General features: G+C 33.5%; 1 protein-coding gene across 2 annotated transcripts; it reads left to right on the top strand.

The window, feature by feature from the left end:
• Positions 1-4,344: 4,344 nt before the first annotated feature.
• On the top strand, positions 4,345-13,026 carry LOC120340399 (uncharacterized). Of its 2 annotated transcripts, XM_039408644.2 has the most exons (12): positions 4,345-4,612; positions 4,888-5,049; positions 5,556-5,750; positions 6,272-6,346; positions 6,832-6,990; positions 7,113-7,191; positions 7,596-7,655; positions 8,456-8,572; positions 10,501-10,563; positions 11,115-11,180; positions 11,831-11,876; positions 12,494-13,026. In XM_039408644.2, the coding sequence occupies exons 1-12, from the start codon at positions 4,364-4,366 to the stop codon at positions 12,528-12,530; spliced, it is 1,308 nt and encodes a 435-aa protein (XP_039264578.2). In that variant the 5' UTR covers positions 4,345-4,363; the 3' UTR covers positions 12,531-13,026. The 2 variants fall into 2 exon arrangements, with proteins under 2 accessions (XP_039264578.2, XP_077976424.1); XM_078120298.1 differs by lacking the exon at positions 4,888-5,049.
• The last annotated feature ends 1,603 nt before the right edge of the window (positions 13,027-14,629 follow it).

Below are 14,629 nucleotides of genomic sequence, written 5' to 3'. Positions count from 1 at the left end.
TGCAAATGCCATAAAATTTTTCATTTCATGTAAATATAAATATCTATATGTGTTAGTGCAATCGGCAATTGTTAAATCTGAAAATATCTGCTAAGATTTTTCAATAATTGAGTTGTGGCAGACCCCGTTTTAGCTTTTTCCGCTGTAAAACAGCTTTATGTGTGTGTAGTCACTGAAAAAGTGGAATAATTGATGAACTTTATTCCAGTATTTTGAATATATTGATGCATTATTATATTGATTGTCAACAATGCTTTGCCGCACATTTTTTCCATTTTTGATAAGATCTTAAACTGTTCTAAAAACTGAGACTGCAAAATGGACTTGCGTAACTGAAATACCTAATTTCTAGCATTATATTTTTGTAAAGTAATCCCAAAAATGTGAATCGAGATACGGTGATAAAATCGTAACACTGGCGTAGAAAGCCTAACATGATTTCATATCCACATACAATAAACACAATACACTTCATTTCTTGGGCAGTATGTCGTAATTCTGACTATCAAAACTTACCTTCGAATTACAACCCGGTACTTTACCGAATATCGTCCTTGGTGCAACATTGTCAAATACTACCTCGGCTTCCAATCAGGTCTCACGTTCAGATAGATTTGTGGACTCTAGATATTTATTGAAATTTAGGTTCATGCAAGAGCCTGAATGTATATTTAATGATGTAAAATAAAAGGATCATCAGTTGTACCTTACCATTTTTAAGCGTTTATGCTTTTTTATGTAGAAAATATATGCCACAGTTTAGTATACATATTTATTCTTGTAGAATGAAAAGATGAGTAATTGATAACTGAACCTTAGATCATACATAGTCATGTGTTGCAGTATATTTTAGTTTTTATTGCAAAAATATTGATATCAATTATATTACCAACATGGCCGAGGATATTAAACACAAGTTATTCTACAATCATTAAATTTAGTTGCGTTGGGAACTGTTGAACATAATGGAAAGGCAAGTTTTCATTTCGTTTTTAACACTTTATGGTGGTCAGATATAAGAATATTTTGAAGATATATTTGCCACTCGTGCTAGCCATATTTGCGAACTGATCATACCGGGTTTTAAATCGAAGGACAGTTTGGGTAGTCAGAATTGAAAGAGAAGTATTAAGACATCAAATCGACATCTCGCTCGCCAAGAAATGCAGTAAAATGTATATTATTTTATGCAGATATGATAATGTTTGACCTTCCACACCTGTATCATAATGTCCTTATATCCGCAAGTCCATTTATATATATTAACATAACAAACTTAAACCTAAAGTTTTCGTTGGAAGGATAGATTGATTTGAGTACTGGCTTGAACTTTACAGCTGCCAATTCGGTACTTCCGCAGTATGTGAACCAAGATGGCGGACACCGGAGCGTAGTATGTGTACCAGGTTAGGGTTAGGCCATAATTTCAGGTACAAATACTACGGGAGTCACTCGGCTAGTCCTCAAACTCGTAATAGAATCAAAATAAGAAAAATTAGAATAAAATTATGGCCTACCTCTAACCTGGTACACATTCTACGTTCCGGTGGCCCCCATCTTGATACTACGGGGGTACAGCCAATTCACCGATGTATATCATATGCTGGTGAAAATGTGCACTGTGATAAGTAAAAAAAATGACACGCACTACAATAATAAACTACAAATTGATCTAGCAGTATATACTAATACAATCTTTTTACAAACATATTATAACAGAGTGAATAAGCTGACAGTTGTGGTAATTGATAAAAGACATAAAAGAGATAACCGCGTAGTGACCAAATGACGTATGATATAACATGTCACATGTTTTTTCATTCATTTTCGCAATACTAGACACAGTATTGAGAAGTGAGGCGACGCCTACGTAATAAAATCAATCGGCTCTATGCTACAATGCAAATGTTTGCTTAGCTTTAAATCCTCTGCTTCAAATGAGTATGTTTAGTTCCATATAATACTGTAGTAACAAGCATTATAGTGTTTTGTAAATAGTTGGTGTCGGATTTGGGGGGAATACATTCAAGCATAAATCATAGATAATAGCACGTGGTGCACTAGTAAAGATTTATTCACACAAATACGAGAGCAGCTAGGAGTCGATTGACTTTAGCAAATATATTGACAACAACTGGGATTACTTTAAAAAAATATTGAAAACAAGAAGAAGTGTTGGTCAATAATGAATACAACGGAAATGATGCGATCGAATAACAGATATATTCAAAAATGTTTAGCGGTGACCAAAAATAATGTTTCATTTAGCTGTACGATTTGGTCTCCCGTAAATAGTATGGCTGCTTGTTATGTTATTTGTTTGGGGTGAAGGCGTTTATACATCACAGATAATAATTTTTCGACATTGGGATTTGGTATCATTGTTTGTCTATATCAGGTAAAAATTCTAAATTTCGGTTCAGTAATTTTAAATGTTTTTATTGAAGCTGAATAGGTATTTTCATGCTTTTAGTTGTGAAGATAGAAGCCAAAAGATTTAACAGAAGTTGAGAAGTCATTGCGTTTTAATTAACAGCGTGCTAGAGAAACTTTGTGATACGGCAAACTTTTTGTTATATTTTGTGTGGAATGTTTGGACTTTTGATAAAAAATTGTGTAGTAATTTAGTAAATATTTAAATTTCAGGCGTACTATATATATATATATATTCTATGCAAGGGTGGTCCAAGATTGAAAGATTAAAGGGCCGCAAAAATTTTCGAGAAAACCTTGCCGCAGTCGGTAAAACTCATAAGTGATCCAAATACTGCTCATATTTTGCAAACTTTTTACCCGGCACATCGTCGCCATGCCTATGCAACACCAATTGCTCGTTTCCCGTGAATGGAAATATTTATATTGGTTTGCGCCATAGCTAAATGTTAAGACAGAAAGTATCTGATAAGATTATTTAAAGAATTACAACCAATTGATATATGTGTGAAACCGTCATGGAAATTTAAATAGAAATCCTTTTACTTAAGTTGTTTTGGGTTTTCAATAACGAGGATACATACAATTTTTATATATTTGTCATATTGTGATTCACACCATAATTTCAAACAAAGGAACTTTTCATACGCATAAAGAGTTGTGTGTCTTATGCAATCATTTATTCTGCTGGTATGAATTTCATTAATACAATGAGATGTTAGTAAGATAATCATTTTTATAATAGTGTCGCAGTTTTTGTTTGTTCTAGATTAAACACAATATCACGCCACGTTTGTCAAATTTCGGGTTACTCACGGATAAAACCACAGTAACCTCAACGATTTTGTCCAAAGTCCAGAACATCCGCTAATTATCATTTGCTTGTTTCTTTATAAAATAGCTTCATGTGTACTGGGTCACTGAAAAGTTGGAATATTTGGCGGGCTTTATTCGAGTATTTTAATATTATTTTTGTGATCATTAATTAACAATTTTTGACGAACAATTTATTCCCGTTTTGGAATGATTTATGATAAAATTTGGAGCAATATATTTGTATGAAATATATATCTCAAAATGTGAATCGATGTGAATTGCCTATGCGGGGATTAAAATTGCAATTATGGAGTGAAAAGACCAATGTTATTCCATATCCACATACGATACACATACATTTCAAATCATGTTTTGGGCAGTATGCTGTAAACGTGATTACCTAATAGTCTTTTGATTTTTTTTTGACTACCGAAACTGTCCTTCGAGTTACAACCCGGTACTTCCCCGAATATTGCCCTAGGTGTAGCATTGGTAATGCTTCGGTGTCAAATCAGGTCTTATGTATATGGGGTATTGGGACCCTAGATTTATATCGAGATATATATTCATGCAAGAGCATGAATATATATTGAATGATGTAAATTGTAAAATACAGAGAGCATTAGTTGTAACTAAACACTTATTATGCTAGTCATGTTCATGCAGTGAAGATGTGTCAAATTTTACGGGTGCTCCCATAGTATTTTTACCGGGGAATTTTCCCATAGGATACTTTGCCTTACTGATCCCCGCATTGGTACGAATACTTCTGGTGGGCCAATTATAGTTCAGTATTGAGAATTTGAAATTTAGGTTTTGATTTAGAAAGACAAATGACAAAGTAAAGTCCAGAAATTTTCAAATCCATCAGCACCCCCAATATAATTAATGCTCAATGAAAGGCGCAGTTGGGAACAATTCTATACCTGACCTGAGTTTTAAATTATACACTTTCTTAACGTACATATCATAGAGATGTATTACAACGTGTACGAAACGTTTGATGTTTTAGTTCATTATTTTATTGATTTATTTCAATTGATTACTTTTTTTCCTTTTTATTGCAGATTTTGAAAACATCATATAAAAGTGTTATTTAGTTATTTAGAAAAAAATGCCGTTTTTGAAACGCTCAAAAGTTCAAAACGTATTCAGCTGGGAAGAGTTGATGACAATTTTCATTCCTTCACAATGCGGCCGTATCATTCATCTCCAGCATGCCCCGCCACCAAATGGGTTGGAAAAATTAAAATCGGTTATTAGTGAATCAAAATTAGAGCAAATAATTTTAATTGGGTGCTTTTCGATGGCCAAGGACACGAGTGAAGTACTTGAAGTACTAAGAAGAAATAAAGTTTCTAAGGTAATGTTTTTTTTATATTTCTGATAATATTCTGATGTTTTTTACATCATATTTTCAAATAAATAAATGCAATCCGCGGTTTAGTTCATTTCGAGTAAATCTCATCTCCCGCAAGAATTTAATGGCAATATGGAAACATAATTGAATTTTGTATTGGGCCACGCTGTCATAAGCTGTAAAACCGTGCTAATAATATATAACTGAATGTTTTTCAAAACTCAATGTATCAAGTCTTAGTTTCTTCTTGAGTGAATACGCAATGAATTTTGGTTCAGAAAATTCATCTAAATTTGCACTGGAACAAGTACGACGATGAATGTATTTTAGTCCTGATTGAACTCATGTATAGCGGTATCGTGCGTTCGCTTGTATTCCCCGACGACATGGATGCCGTGAACGCCGAAAGGTTGTTAGAAGTAATTAATAAAACTGAAGACGTAAGTCGATTAAACTAATACAATTTTAAGAAATAATAAATTTTTCAAATAGTTCGCTCAAGTAGTAGTTACAATCTGTTTGCTTCTTTGGCCTACCAATAATATTTAATACTATTTTCGCAAGATACCACTGATGCCCCAAAAATCACCTGTTTTACGGACACTATGTCTATGACACGTGGATTGAAGCAGTCTGCGCCACAGCTGTCGTGAAAATAGCACTAGGATTCTTTAATAAGCGAGAGTACTTGAGGGATCGAAAAAATTTTATCACTCAAAAGACACCCAAACAAGGCTATTTTTAATATGATATATTTCTATTAGTTGTAGATCTGCTTTTATTGTTAAGCAAGATCACCCAAGATAACATTTTGGCAAATTAGCAAACAAACCGAGAATCAAATTTAATTTCTAATTTTGTCATTCCAAGAAGCGTTGTTTCCCAATTTTCTTCAAAACCGTCAACTGAAACTCCAAATGCTGATCTTTACAATTTCATTTTTTAGTTGGAATTGCAAACACTAAACTTAAGTGGCGCGGTTTTGAATGAACATTTGCTAGAATACATTGCAGAAATTTTGAGGAAAAGAAAAATAGAGAAGCACTTTAATATGTCGAACTGCAAAAGAACGGAAGAAGCATCACTCACTGAAGAAAATTATAAAACTCTGAAAAAAGCAGCAGAAAAAGGAAATAAATGGGTAAGCAAAACGTATCCTATATTTTGCGATTTGTTACAATTAGTCACTAGCAAGGTGGAAACAATTTTATGTACTGGTGTAGTATGTGATCTATGAATGTTTCTGGTGTAGCTTGTGAACTAAATTCAGTGATAATCCATAGTAAGATAATCAACGCCTAAAATGTCACACGATTGTACTTTAACCTGACTTACGGTTATTTTGAAATATATACCAACGATAGCTCATGATTTAAACGCTTTTTGCCGCGCACTCGTCAAAACGATGTGATTAGAACAACAGAATTTTTCTCGTAGATATTGGATATTTGTAAGATAACAATACCAAAGTGTTTTCTATTTTATTATTTACATTGTCGAGCAATTTGCTGAAACTAATAAATGCGTACAATGTTAAACGCCGGTCTTCAATCCAGCAGTTGGGTTTTAAATGTCTAGTGAATAGTGCCTGTTGTCTATTCTATACGTTGCTCACAAACCGCCATTTAAAATGAAATATTACCTATATGTTTTATGTTTCAGTATAAGAGAAATTTGCAAATTGAATGGTTCTCGTTCGTTGGAGACATCGACGTGACAAAATGCAGTCACTTTGAGGTAAGTAACTGAAGTAGCTAGAGGTATATCCTCGCACCGATGAGATCGCTTTGCTTTATTCTGACTGTTAGATATTAAAACAATATGGATAGTTCGAAATGGAAAAAAAAGACTTTATATAATTGCAAAACTGAAACCTCTGCCTGGTTCGAACGAATGCTCGCTTTAGTCTATGTTGGCTGTACTATAATTTTGCATGGCAAATAAAGGTATATTTTAGTTGTTAGAAATTTTCTGACTAAGCAAACAATCATTTCTGTTATGAAATCAAATACACCACGAGAGACGAAACCAGACTGTTATATTCTTCCAATTATTGACCGCTTTGAAATTCAGTAAACAGTGGCAAAATTAGTTAGCTTTCATTTTGTAAGTTTGAATCAAATTTAATTATTTTTGTGTTTTATTCCTCTGATTAATTCACAACCAAATAGTTTAAAAGTTCATCCACATGCGATTGGCTGACAAACCAATGTTTTTTCCAGCTCATGTTCAAAAATACAATCGAACACCTTTTCAATAGCGATACAAGGACAAAAACCAGTTTTACCCAAGAAGTCGTTAAGTTGAATGTAGGTATGGCCTGGCAACTAGTGAAACCTGGAAGCAAAAGGAGCCGAAATCGGCGTGCTGAAACTGAAAGTGTGAGTTATTTGCCCAAATAGTTCTCTTAACTTAATGAAGAAAAATGTTATTACGTTTTTATGACAAAAAACTCTCATATACGCAAATCTATCAACTTAGAACAGATTTACTATATTTTCAGACTGCAACTGCTGAAAAGCGTCAGAAAACTAATCTTGAAGTTGATGAAATTACCGATATGTTCGAAACACGGATTGGAGGTGGGTAAAATATGCTTATTAGACATAGTCTGTATTATCAGTGAATATTCAAATAAATAATTCAAATAAGGTTATAGCATTTTTTCACACTCCATTTTTTATTCACTTGGAATGCATTATTTTATTGAAACAAAAACCCAAAAATATCTCTTTGGAGAAAATATTTACATATGAAAATGTTGATCATCTAATATTATAAAAATAGAATTATAATGGCATCGGGTAAAAATAGTTACAATTTTTTTCACATTGCATTTTTTTCAATTGAAACTCCATATTCTATTCCAAACAAAGCAGGAAAAATACATTTTTGAATAAAATCGCATTATTTGTTTATATATCATCATTTATCATACAAACCTTTAATTGCAAAATGAAAACATATGATATATTATATTTTATAGTCGGCGCTAACCCTCTGGAGAACAAGGCAGACAAAGAAATTGATGGAGTTGCAGAAAACAGTGAGTAGTAATTTCAACTCATATTAGATTTAAATTTACTACATATCTACCATTATATCCAGGGGCTATTCTTTCCTGACCTAAAATTTCGAAATATAATAAACTTGCATTAATTCTTTACACCTTCCCCTATGAACGTTGGTCTGAACATACCAGTATCCACTGGTAAGTAATGAGCTACTACAGTTCGGTAGGAGCGGAATCTTTCTGGCTCTACATTGCCTGCCCAGTTTATTGGGACACAGTTTGGTCTGATGCGTAGGTTATGTTATAGGCCGCCATGTGATATGGATGAAATAGAATCGTTCTGAGTATATTGAAAATTGTTTGTGTTTTTAAACAAGGCTCTTTACAAGCATGCGTTTGGTACCATATTAATCCTCCAAAATCTAATATTGGGATGGCCTTTGTGTGACTGGGACTCGGGACGAGAAAATGAACAAACATACTTAGGCCGCAGCGTTGGGTCTCACAAAACCATTGCGTCCAGGGCCCCACTTAAATTATTGCAGTCATAAAATTACCTATTTACCAATCTAACCCATATTACAATTCTTTTTCGATCTTTTAAGATATGTTGCACGCGAAGATCGTGGGGGTCAATGTTATTTTTCAAACAATAAGTAAATGTCGACAAGATTTGTTTGATGTTTGGGGCTGTTTTGCAGCTTCGAGATCTAGGATTGATTGAACATTCCATTACGATATAAAATATAGCAGTTTACCGCTTTGATTCCGACTACAAGAGCAAGTTTTTAATCTAATAAAATAGAAACGTTCAATAATACGTTTTACCTCAGACCCTCCTCATCCCCGTTGCTTTGAACATCCACCAAACACTTCTTCGGGAACTCAACTAACGCCGTCTCAAGAAGCAATACCACAAACAGCTGAAAACCACCTAAATCGTTTTTCGGGTAAGTCTGAAAAATAAAATACATTTATTTCCATTTTTCTACCTTTTACCAATTCTGCTACGTTGCTCATAATTCAAAGTACCTAATCAATGTTACCGATGAAAAATTCTGCTAGTATGTAGTATAGTGTAAAATAGGATAAGCATGTACTCGTTAGCAGGGGCGAGCCTGCTAACATACAGAAACGACAAATTTAAGGAGTTAAATTTAAGGATTTAAAAATGTCAAATAAGATAAAAAAATATTTTACGCAATTTTGGCTATTTTTCAAAAGAGAAATAAAAAAAAAAGACACTGCAGAAAAGTAAACTATAAGTTGACTATCGATTGCATAAATATCCGTATTTTGGTGTCAGTGAAGATGAGATCGTTCGCTTAAAATTCGGACGGTTAATTCACAAACGGTGATAGGGAAGATCAAAGCCGATGCATTCTACGGGAATACAATTATGGCCTAACCTGGTACACATACTACATTCCGGTGTCCGCCATCTTGGTTCGCATACTACAGAAGTACCCATTATGATGGCTAACGTTCTGGACCTTTCCCCGAGCATCGTTTTCCTTGTTTACTTCGTGACATTGGCCAATCAGCAAGATGCAAAAAGTGACGTAACAATGCCCCCTTTTCGCATCTGCTCAGACACTTTTCTCACTCAGACAGATTTTCAAGTGTGGTTGTAAACATTACCTCGTTTTCGCGTTTTTGAACTCTATTCGTTAGTTTTCAGTTGTGTTTCGGAAACTTGAATATAAATCAGATAATTCAATGATCACTCTGTCTTCCTAGACTAGCCTGAAATTCTTTACCGGTACTTTTAAAAAAAATATTGTTGTATGCGATGAATCATAATGATGGTTTGTAACACATACCCCATTTTACAGGCGCCAACTCGCAGAAGCACTCTTAAAATAGCCCCGAAAATGTTGCAATGGTAAATTATAGGAAGAATTAGCCGGGTGTCAAAGGTCGGGGAAAGGTCCATTATATATTAAGAATATTCGGTATTCGATAGAAATATTATCCAGGTCGATAAAATATTTGTTTTAGCCCACCTCTAGAGTTCTGTAATCACGCCAGTATTCCAGTGAAACGCCCGGTCCTTGTAACACTGCTGCAACGCATCTCATTAGGACCTTTATTAAATTTAGTAAATTGCACTCAATGAAATGCGTGGAACTGTCGACTATTTCACATCTCAAGCACCAAAACGATAATATTTTAGTTTCTGAAAATCCAATTCTAATAAGTGTTTCGACTTCATTAATGAAAAACAACGCTACGATATAGTAGTGGGCGGTGATGTCTGCCGTCAAATAATTCTCGGCTTTACATGAAATTCATAACGGGAAAAGATACGTCAATCGGTTATACATGTTCGAAACAATTTTACACCTAATATATTATTCAGAGTTATTAGTTAATTGTTGTAATGAGATACATTTTGTTTGCTTCTTTCGGCAATACCACTGTTGAGTTAATTTGGCAACGTGATGAACATTAAAATATTTCTTCGTTCATAACGTGTAAAAATAATAATGGCGTAACGTAGACGGCGGCTATACGGCATTGGTGGTGCATTTGAAGACCACGTATTACCCTTGCGGACACGCATCTTTTTACAAAGATGTGAGGTTCTCCGATAGTGCTGCCGTGTACATTATTGTAAACAACAGTTATCACAGAAGCATATTAACCATTTTCCGAATAATGATAGTTTTGTTAGTAGGAAACAATATATGTTTAAATATAGACGAAATTGTTGGGGAGGGGGACCGCCTCGCTCCTCGCACCAAAGGGTGTCCTTCCCTGCTCGTAAGCAGCATAGTAAGCTACATAAATGAAAACAAATTTTTTTTATAGTAATTTCTGTTTCAAGGTCTAGTGCTATTATCGTAAAATCTCAATCTTACAATTCTTTTGCTAGAATCTCAACGATCAGTAGTGTACATCCAGAATTTCAATGCAAATAACGTGAACACCGGACACGGTAAGTTCCAATCATTTCTTGTGAATATTTTTGATGTCTCAAATGTTACAGTAGTCGATATTTACAAGGCTTAATTCAAACTTTGTCTTATCATATCTCTGGGAAAATGGGTGATGCTATTGATGCTTCATCGAAAATGAATATTAGCATTATAGCAGATCAACCAAGTAAAACGAAATTCGCCCACGGCCCTCATACTTCAGGCAAATTAGACTGAAGGACAAAAAAGACTGATTGGATATACAGTGATTTAATTACGTTAGTTTTATTATTATTATTAAACATGGCGTGTAAAATACCGCATGTGAACGAGGTATTATCAAAACAGAGGTATGTTTTATGGAAGAGCAAGGGACCACGAATGTTAGGAGTTATTAAAAGGGGGTCACAGATCCTTAAAGTTCGAGAACCACTGGTTTATGCATTTCAGTTATTCTTTTCATATCAGTTATTCTTTTCTTCTCAGCATTTCTTTTCATAAACGATCTTTTTATATCATATGTGTAATGTGCAAATATTATAGGTTGCTCAAATTTTTTTCTCTTTTTCAGTCTCTGGTGGTGGAGGAATAAATGTCGGTGATTCGCCACGAGGCCAAACAGCACCAAGAACGTCAGGTACATCTCGTCTGTGCAGTTTCAATACTTCACGAGTTTTTATTGATTAGATTAGACATGATAAAATTTTTACTATAACACTTTGTCGGGTCACATAATTGATTTGTGGCCTGGAATGATTAATTTTACTAAGTACCTAAAACTTGTCAATGAACAATGTTCAATGAATCTTTCTCGGGCTTCATCCAGAAAATAAACGGCTTATCTTCTTGTTAATTTTCAACATAAAAAAATCGCAGATTTGCTATTGGAATATTGTTTGTCCATGAGTAAACCATGTCCATGAAAATGTAATATATATGTAGGTCAATAAGAAAATACTTGACTTGAATAATACAATACATATAGGTGGGATACCGCTTTGATTTTACTGCATAGAAATTACTCTTTTGATATCTTGCTTTCTCAAGCAAATGTCGGTTATCGAACAGCTTTTAAAAATTTGGGAACTTTGGGAAGGGGGAAAATTTGTCCAACTTTCCTCAATTTGAAGCTACGTCATATGGTGTCGTCTGTATCATTAGTATTAGTTTTTGTACTTTATGACATAAAAAATTGCAGATTGCTTGGGTTCTTCCCCGGCAATTTCTTGTAAATTTTATGTTTTTTAAACTATATAAATTTTTTTATAAACTTCTTCTTTTTTTTAGTTTCTGATGGCAGAGCATCTGAAAATGAATCACGTCATGAGATCAGGTGAATAACTTTGAATATTAAATTGGCCTACTAAAGTATACATATTATCATGAAGACAAGCATAAATTGAATTCAAAAGTAAATATAATTATCTGCAAGTTTAAAATGCTCATTAAACCAATATCAGCATCTGTCAGTAATCAAATCTTTCAATAAAATGACTTTGGTGCGATGGCCCAGCTGTATTCAACCGATTTGGCATTGCAGATCAAACATTACAGGTTTAAATTTTATGCCCACCATCTCACCAAAGGTGTACTAAGTTGAGTAAGCAATGCCAAACCGGGAACTTTTTTTTATTCAAATAATAGTAATAATATAAGTGTTGTTCGGAAAAAGGCGTTAAAACGCGTCGTATACCCGGTATAGCTTATAAGCCATTCATTTGCAAAAATACAGACACTGAATATAAAAAAATTGCCATTATTTAAGTTTTTTTTTCAATCCCTATGCTTAAGTTTGCAAAAATGCTCCAAAACTTTATTTGAAACACTATAAATAAATACTATAACTGAAACACTATAAATATAAATAGGAAAAAATTCAAAATCCTATTAAAATATTTTATTGAGTGTTTTAAACTAAGGCAATACTAATTGCACCCTATTCGTTTATAGGTCTCCACAAAGCGACACCGACAATGACCTGTTATAACACAGCGCTCAAAACAAACAAAGAATTGACAAGAAACTTAGTTTGGTAATGATACCAATGACTTGACTTTAACACGTGCCACTGTGTGGTATTTTTCAAATAAAGCAATACTTGAACAAACACACTCAAATTAGCTGCTCCAAATTATTTCTTCTAAAATCGTTTTCACTATATTTGGTCTTGAGAAACCTGGAAAATCAACCAACAAATAACCTTTAGTTCAATCATTTGTGTTTTTATATGTGGACGTAATAATTTTCCTTTTAATTTAAAGTCCTTTCAAATTTCTTCTAGTAAGAAAAAGAGATTAATAAAAATTATCCAAACAGTAATCCAATAATCGCTAGTTTATTGATTAGTGATTATATTTATTGTACTTAAAAATGATAGTTTTTGTTTCAATTTAGTGTCTTTTCAGTATGAAAACTAGTAAATAAAATTTATTTTAACAGTAGTGCAATAACCTTTTGTTATTGATTGTTGTTTTATACTTATAACTGAATATTTTATTTCCATTTAATCTCTTTTCAGTGAGAAAACAAGTAAAATGGAAACTTTTCAAACCGTTGTGCAATAAACTTTAGTTTAATGATTGGTGTTTCCTATTTATTTTATTTAGGGTGATTTTTGTTTCGATTTTCATTTTTTCTCGATTTTTTTGTTTCTTTTTCAAATGTCTTTCCTGTGAAAAGTGCGAATAATAGTGCAATAATACATAGGTTTTCAAAGTGCTCCGTACGGAGCCCCAGGGCTCCGCGAGAGAAACACAGGGGCCCCGCGAGCTATTCGATTACTCTTCAAAATACTGACTCAAAATTTTGTAACTGTTCAAAGGAGCAATAACAGCTTTGATAAAATCTGACAACGCAATAGCCTCGAAATATGGTAAAAGGGCGAAATTAAAAAATGACATTATTTATAAGCAGAAGAGTAGAGGGAGGTGGTGCAAAATTGGTTCCGCGCAACATTCTTCGCGATTAAAAAAACGGATAACGAGATTTCTGTTGCGTAAAATATTCAATCCATGATCGATGCGAGCCTTTCACGTGTCTCGTCGTTATAAATGTAATTGTGCTCATCGTTACTCACGTTTGGTTCAAGATTATTATTAGGATTACTGGAATGAAAGAATACTATTCCAAAATAACATAAAATATGTGATAAACTGCCAACTATAAATAAATAGGAGTCGTATTTTTTCGATCTTGGGATTTGTCATACTTGATTTGTTCTTTCGCACTTGAGATTATTTTTAAGCAAGATATCGCCGTTTTAAAAAATCACAATTTCTGGGCAAAATACGAACAATTGAAATTTATTTTGTTGCATTCGGCTCCGTCGGTATTTTGAGAATATGAAAAAAAGGTACATCGCGCGCACAATTGACTGTCTTTCGATTTCGCAGTTACTACGATGAAAATCTAACATAACACCAAATTTTGTGATTTACAATGTCTATAAAAGCGTTTTCAATCTGAGGTGAGTCTGCTGAAAACCAAACGTATGATCTTTTCTTTTAAATTTTAGTTTTTATATTTTAGAATGCCGTTTTTCAATCAAGAAATTTGAGTTGCGGATTTACCTCTTTATTAGATATTATTTTTAGCATTTCATCGCCGATGACTATAATATGGTAACATAATTTTCACATTGAACTCATAATTCCCCACGAGAACAAAAAAGCAATTAACGTCGTCATTGTGTAACAATACATGTATATGCCGAAGAAAATTTCTGATTTGGGCAGAATAAACACTGGCGTAAAGATGTTTAAAGGTTCAAAAACACGCCATGCTGACGAAAAAAATCGGCGATTGTAACAAAATGAAATTGCGCACGTTATTAGAGGCCTTTTAAGTCTTCCAAAAATGTCAACAGGGAAAAGATTCACCCCCTAATTAATTAATATGTTTGTCAAGTGTCAAATTTACAGCTTTAGTATATATATATAATTGATGTTTGAAATTTAGATTTATTTATGGCTTGTGTTAACCCTATTAACAAAGGTTCAGCGTTTAAAATAAGTAAAGTACTTTTAACTTGCTCAGGAATATTAATATGAAAGTAACGATTTTAACATTTATTTTGGGGCTCCGCGA

This window comes from Styela clava, chromosome 14 (assembly GCF_964204865.1).
Source record: "Styela clava chromosome 14, kaStyClav1.hap1.2, whole genome shotgun sequence".
NCBI lineage: Eukaryota > Metazoa > Chordata > Ascidiacea > Stolidobranchia > Styelidae > Styela > Styela clava.
The sequence above is the reverse complement of the archived record's forward strand: the minus strand, read 5'-3'. Positions and strand labels throughout refer to the sequence as shown.

Excerpts from the sequence above, each read along its gene's own strand:
- LOC120340399 (XM_039408644.2), top strand. The coding sequence starts at position 4,364 with ATGCCGTTTTTGAAACGCTCAAAAGTTCAAAACGTATTCAGCTGGGAA. Across the intron at positions 6,347-6,831 it reads CAAAATGCAGTCACTTTGAG|CTCATGTTCAAAAATACAAT; the intron begins GTAAGTAACTGA and ends TGTTTTTTCCAG. Across the intron at positions 7,656-8,455 it reads TGATGGAGTTGCAGAAAACA|ACCCTCCTCATCCCCGTTGC; the intron begins GTGAGTAGTAAT and ends GTTTTACCTCAG.